Here is a 6,126-nt window from a genome sequence, read left to right on the forward strand (position 1 = left end):
ATATGTGATGGAGTATGCGTTTTGTCACGCACCCATTTGATTATTACTACTATTTTACATTCTTTGGCATATTTAGTACTGCATTTGTGTGGTTTATAAACTATTGTCGTCTTCATTACTTTAGTTTTGAAATGTAAAGTGTAAACCAACAGAAAAAAAAGTATTTGATAGGTAATTCAATCATTTTCTCAAGATTCAATTTCTGACTAAACATGTGATTTAATGGTATAATCTATTATTGAGTTGTTATTATTATTGTGACTTTTATGATGGTCCTATTCAGTACTCCACAGCTTTGAATTTTGTAACACTAATTTCTTCGTATTGGTCATTCATGCCTTATATATCCTGTTAGTGATATAAGGTGAAGATGGCACAATGCCCAACATCAACGCGCCTCACGCGCCCCTAAAATTCAATCTAAATATCGTTTCTTCGAGATGAACGCGCTACCAATTGGATGCCAGCTACGGTCTTCCGGTAAACACCTAGATGATCCACCTAGTAATTCCAATACCAACCACAGCCAGAATACCTCGTACGTTGCTACAGTGGCTGTTCCGACATTGAAGACAAAGCTCAATTTCAGACCACCAGAGCTACAAAAAGGAAAACAAGCTGTTTTCTTTTCACCACAAGAGGAGGAAGAATTGGCTAAAGCTTGTAGGTTTACTAATGTTGGGAAATTCTCTCATGGAAAACTATCCTTAGATGATATCAGAAGGGATTTCAACACTAGGTTTCCACTTATAGGTACTGTGAAAATTAGCCATTGTAACTCTAAACATATTTTTATGGATTTTTCGATTAAGGAAGATTATGTTAATATCTATTCTAGAAGGAATCTCTGGGTATTGGGATGTTTCATGAGAATGGTCACTTGGACCATAGATTTTAATCCAGAAGAGGAGACCTCTTTGGCTCCCATTTGGATATCACTACCTGGCCTTAAATGGCATTACTACAATTGGGATGCACTGTTCCGGATCACGTCCCCAATTGGAACTCTTCTAAAAATTGATAAAGCTACGGATGTTAAATCGAGGCCAAATTTCGCAAAAGTTATGGTTGATATTGACTTGGCCATACAGAGGCGAGATTCAATTTGGGTGGGTATCAAGAAGGAAGGAGGAGAGGAGAAGGGTGGATTCTGGCAAAATATTGAATATAACTTTATTCCGGATTACTATTATGCTTGTAGACATCAAGGTCATGTGGAGGAGGTATGCTTAGCACCCAACAAAAAAGATAACAAGAAGCTAGTTGGAGACAATATTATGTCTAACAAAGCATCAACAAGTGTTAATCCTAAAGTTGTAGCTAATACAGATATAATCTCTGCCAAGCAGAATGTTATTCCTAATAATATGGGCAATCACAAAGTGGTAATTGCATCTACCAGTGATATACCTAAGCTCTCTCAACTGGCAAACAAGAAATTACCTCAGGTTCATCAACTATCTGTTGGTAATAAATGAGCAACTATACAGAAGAAGAAAGTGATGAACAGACAGATAATGCAGCAAGGGATTAGAACCAAGCTACGGAGGAAAGACAAGATGCAATGGTTGCAAGACCATCTGCTAGTAATTGTCAATAACAGAAAATTGAACAAGCTAAGGAAGTTTTTGAAAAGCTTATACAAAAGAATAATGTTGTAGTGGTAGAGGCTAGTGCAGAGGGAAAGATTAATGAAGACAACATAGTTCAGAATGTGCGGATCTAATATCCCCAACATCACATACAGTCATGTTCCTATTTCAAACTCTTTTCAGCAACAAGAAGTGGAAGAAGAGACACATGAACATCAAGAGAATGATGAATCAAGGAAAGTGGTGAGCAAGTTCGATGCTTCAGCTAAGCAAAGGATACCATCTAGTTCTAACAAGAAAAATTCTGAAACATTAAAGCCTAGATCTTCTAAGACAACTGAAATACAAGCTATTAACTTGGAGGTCCAACTATGGAATCCTAGTCCTGCTGCGAATGTTCCACTTCATGTGGTTATTCCGAAACTAGATGTTGCTGCTGATAGGATAATTAATGACAAGGTAAAGGATTCGAGTGATTATAATTCTGATTATGGAGAAGAACAAGAGAGTGAAACTGAAGATATTCCGGAGTACAAATATGAAGAATGTAATTCTTCATATGAAGAGGCTCTTATTGAAGCTTTTGCACCTAAAACTTCATAGAAAGGTGGAATGATAGAGGATGTTGTTTCACAACAGAGGAAGGAGCTCATCGATACAGGAAACTTATTTCCAAGGAATATTTGCAAAAGTAAACATGAAGGCCACAAAGGCATGCCAAAGCCTCGCCCGATCACAAGGGCTATGGGGAAAGCAACTCAAAGTGTTGAAGTTTCTTCTGATGTTCTTAATGATTAGCACAATCATTTGGAATATTAGAGGAGTAAAGTCCGGGGGGGCTTTTGAAAGGTTAAAATTTTTAATAGGTCTTCATAAAATTCATATCATAGCTATACAAGAACCATTTGTTAAAGTAGAGCAAATAGACAAATATAGAAGAGGTTTGGGTTTCGAAGGCTGTTATGCAAATTGTAATGGAAAAATCTAGGTCTTATGGTCAGCTGAATTTGATGCAGTAGTGGCAGAGAATAATGAGCAACAAATTACACTCAAGATTACCAGGAAGAATGACGGTGAAGTTGTCTGGTTCACAACAGTATATGCTAAATCTAAACAACATCTAAGAGTTCCTTTGTGGGATAATTTGATACACTGCAACAACTATATTGATGATCCCTGGTGCATATGTGGAGATTTCAATGCAATTATGAGTCCAGAAGAAAAGAAAGGAGGCAATCCTCATAGAATGGAGAAGAGTTGGAAATTTATATCGTGTATGGAAGATTGTGGTATGGTGTATGCAGGTTACAAAGGTCTGAGGTTCACTTGGTGTAATGCAAGGGGAAGACATCAAAGAATATGGAAAAGACTAGATAGGGTGTTTATTAATCATCACTGGACTGACAAATTTTCTTTTATTGATATAGAACATTTAGAAAGTACAGGGTCAGACCACACACCTATTCTAGTGAAGTGTTCTAATTTAGAACAGCATATTATAAAATATATCAAATTATTGAACTTCTGGACTGACCAACCAAATTTTAAAATGATTGTGCAAGAGGCATGAAATGTAGACGTTGGGGGAAACTGCATGAGAAGACTACAACTCAAGCTGAAACAAGTTAGTACTAAGCTTAGTCCGTGGTCCAGAGAGCAAATTGGGAATGTCTTTGATCAAGTCAAAGAATGGGAGCATAAAATGCAAGATCTTGAAATAGAATACATTGATAATGATATTGAAGACCTCCGACCTCAAGTGCACAAAGCTCAAGCGGAACACCAAAGTGGTTAAAATATGAGGAATCTATCCTCAAGCAGAGGAAAAATATTAAATGGATTGAGGAGGGAGATTCCAATACTAAATATTTTCACGCAATCATCAACGAAAGAAGAAGAAGGGCATCTATACAGAGAATTCAAAGATCTGATGGGCAATGGATCAATGGGGAAGAAGATATTGCTAGAGAGGCTGTGGAATATTTTTTAGGTATGTTTAAAGATGAAGGAGAACCAGAGCTGGAACACTTGGATTGTATTGATCAGAAGGTTACTCATGAGGATAATATTAGGCTTTGTGGCATCCCTGATGAAGAAGAGATTAGGAAAGCTGTTTTTTTATCTAAATCCGAATAGTTCTCCAGGACCAGATGGATTTGGAGGGTCTTTCTACCAAAGTTGTTGGGATATCATCAAGCCAGAGTTGATAGAGTTCATCCAGCAATGTTTTGGTGGAGCAGAACTTAGCAGATTCTTTACCAGCTCATGCCTTATTTTACTATCTAAAGTTGAGAATCCTTCTTCATTCAATGATATGAGACCGATTAGTCTCAGTAACTGCTCTAACAAGATAATTTCCAAATTCATGAGTTCTAGATTGAACTCCATATTGCCAAAGATTATTTCTGACAATCAGACTGGGTTTCTAAAAGAAAGATTCATTACAAAAAATATTTTATTAGCTCAGGAGATTATCCATGGTATTGGCAAGAAGCATTTTGGAGGGAACACTCTCATTAAACTGGATATGGCTAAGGCCTATGATAGGGTCAACTGGAAGTTCTTGTTGAATGCATTAAGAAAGTTTGGATTTTCAGAGAATTGGATTGCTTTAGTTTGGAGGTCTATTTAAAATATCTGGTACTCTGTGCTTATTAATGAGGGCAGGAAAGGATTCTTTCATTCTACTAGAGGTTTGAAACAAGGAGACCCCTTGTCTCTATCTCTCTTTATTCTAGGGGCAGATGTTTTATCTATTATGCTTAATCAGTTACCTCATATTCATTAGTTCAGGGGCTTTAGCATTGTGCAAAGTGGTCCACATGTTATTCATCTTGCATATGCAGATGATGTAGTAATCTTCTCTTCTGGTGGCAAGAGGACATTGAAACTAGTCATGCATCAATTACAAAATTATGAGAAGTGCTCCGGGCAACTGATCAATACAAGAAACAACTGCTTTTTGGTGCATCCTAAAGCATCTAAAATTACCATCCAAAGGATTAAAGAGGTGACTGGCTACATGCATGCTAACTTCCCTATAACATATCTGGGATGCCCATTATATGTAGGAAGAAAGAGAATATCGCATTTTAGTGAGATAGTATCTAAACTTGTGAAAAGGACCACTGGTTGGCAAGGAAAACTTTTGTCTTTTGGTGGCAGAGCCACACACATCAAGCATATTTTACAATCACAACCCATTTACTTGCTATCAGCATTGGAACCTCCAAAAACAGTGCTGAAACAACTTGAGACTTATATGGTAAGATTTTTCTAGGGATCAGATGAAGTTAAGCAAAAATATCACTGGAGTTCATGGTCCAATCTATGTTACCCTAAAGAGGAGGGAGGATTAGGGTTTAGAAGTATTATGGATGTTAGTGAAAGTCTGACTATGAAGAGGTGGTGGAGGTTCAGAACCTACAAATCCTTATGGTCGATTTTCTTAATAGCCAAATATCGTACTAATCATCCTGTTTATGTTCATGCTCATATTTCTCAATCTCATGCATGGAAGAACTTACTCAAAATCAGAGATAAGGTGGAGAAAGAACTACTATGAAAAATTAATGCTGGAAATAGTAGTTTTTGGTGGGATAATTGGTCTGAAATGGGTGTTGTGGCTCAAATCATTCATAGACAAGACATTAATAGGGTCCAGGTTGTTAGAGATGCTATTACTGATGATAAATGGGGTGTGGATCAGTTGCAGTTACCGGAGTTCCTTACAGAACAAATTCGATCTATTGGCATAGGGAACCAAAGTTGTTGTGATATACCAGTTTGGATGCCTAATAGTACTGGTAACTTTACTACATCTTCAGCCTGGGATAGAGTTAGACAAAAAAAGATTCTTGTATCTTCTTGAAGAAAATTTGGCATAAGCAATTAACTTTTCAAATATCTTTTCTGCTATAGAGAATATTGAAAAGAAAATTACCTTTTGATTATATAATTATTAAGCTCGGACTGAGTATGGTATCCAAATGTTTCTGTTGTGTTAACCCACAAAGAGAAACTCTTCATCATACTTTTATTACTGGTACGGTAGCTGAACAGACTTGGAAGTTCTTTGGGAGACCGCTTGGTAGTATATGGGATGATATACCTATCAGAGTTATGATACAAAGATGGTGGGACATCAAACCAAAGAACTCTATTCATCAAACGATTCTTCAGATAACACCTGTGGTAATCTTTTGGGAGATATGGAAGGCCAGGTGTTTAGTAAGATATGGCGATGCTAGAGTTTACTTAAAGAGAATACATTACCAGATTTTATCCCACTTGAAATGGGTGATATCAAAGGCTAAGTGTAATAGGCAGTGGGCAGGGAGTTGGGTAGATATCTGTCAACAAGTGTTATTACTCATTCCTAAAATTGATTACATAGTTGTTAAATGGCATAAACCTCCTGAATATTGGCTTAAGATTAATACTGATGGAAGCAAAGACGCGGATGGAAATTCGGGTATTGGTGGCATTTGCAGAGATCACAGGGGTAAGATAACTATGGCGTTTGCTTCTTCAA

General features: G+C 37.0%; 1 protein-coding gene across 1 annotated transcript; it reads left to right on the plus strand.

The window, feature by feature from the left end:
* The first annotated feature begins 2,204 nt into the window (after positions 1 to 2,204).
* Positions 2,205 to 4,872, plus strand: LOC142169731 (uncharacterized). The gene is made up of 5 exons (XM_075231634.1): positions 2,205 to 2,375; positions 2,581 to 2,912; positions 3,338 to 3,704; positions 4,009 to 4,214; positions 4,386 to 4,872. Exons 1-5 carry the CDS (start codon positions 2,205 to 2,207, stop codon positions 4,870 to 4,872), a joined length of 1,563 nt encoding a protein of 520 aa, XP_075087735.1.
* The last annotated feature ends 1,254 nt before the right edge of the window (positions 4,873 to 6,126 follow it).

Source organism: Nicotiana tabacum, chromosome 15 (assembly GCF_000715075.1).
Source record: "Nicotiana tabacum cultivar K326 chromosome 15, ASM71507v2, whole genome shotgun sequence".
NCBI classification, from domain to species: domain Eukaryota; kingdom Viridiplantae; phylum Streptophyta; class Magnoliopsida; order Solanales; family Solanaceae; genus Nicotiana; species Nicotiana tabacum.

Coding starts and splice junctions, on each gene's coding strand:
- LOC142169731 (XM_075231634.1), top strand. CDS start 2,205: ATGATAGAGGATGTTGTTTCACAACAGAGGAAGGAGCTCATCGATACA. Junction 2,913..3,337: donor GCAGGTTACAAAGGTCTGAG/GTTCACTTGGTG, acceptor ATGATATTGAAG/ACCTCCGACCTCAAGTGCAC. Junction 3,705..4,008: donor AAGAAGAGATTAGGAAAGCT/GTTTTTTTATCT, acceptor TCTGACAATCAG/ACTGGGTTTCTAAAAGAAAG.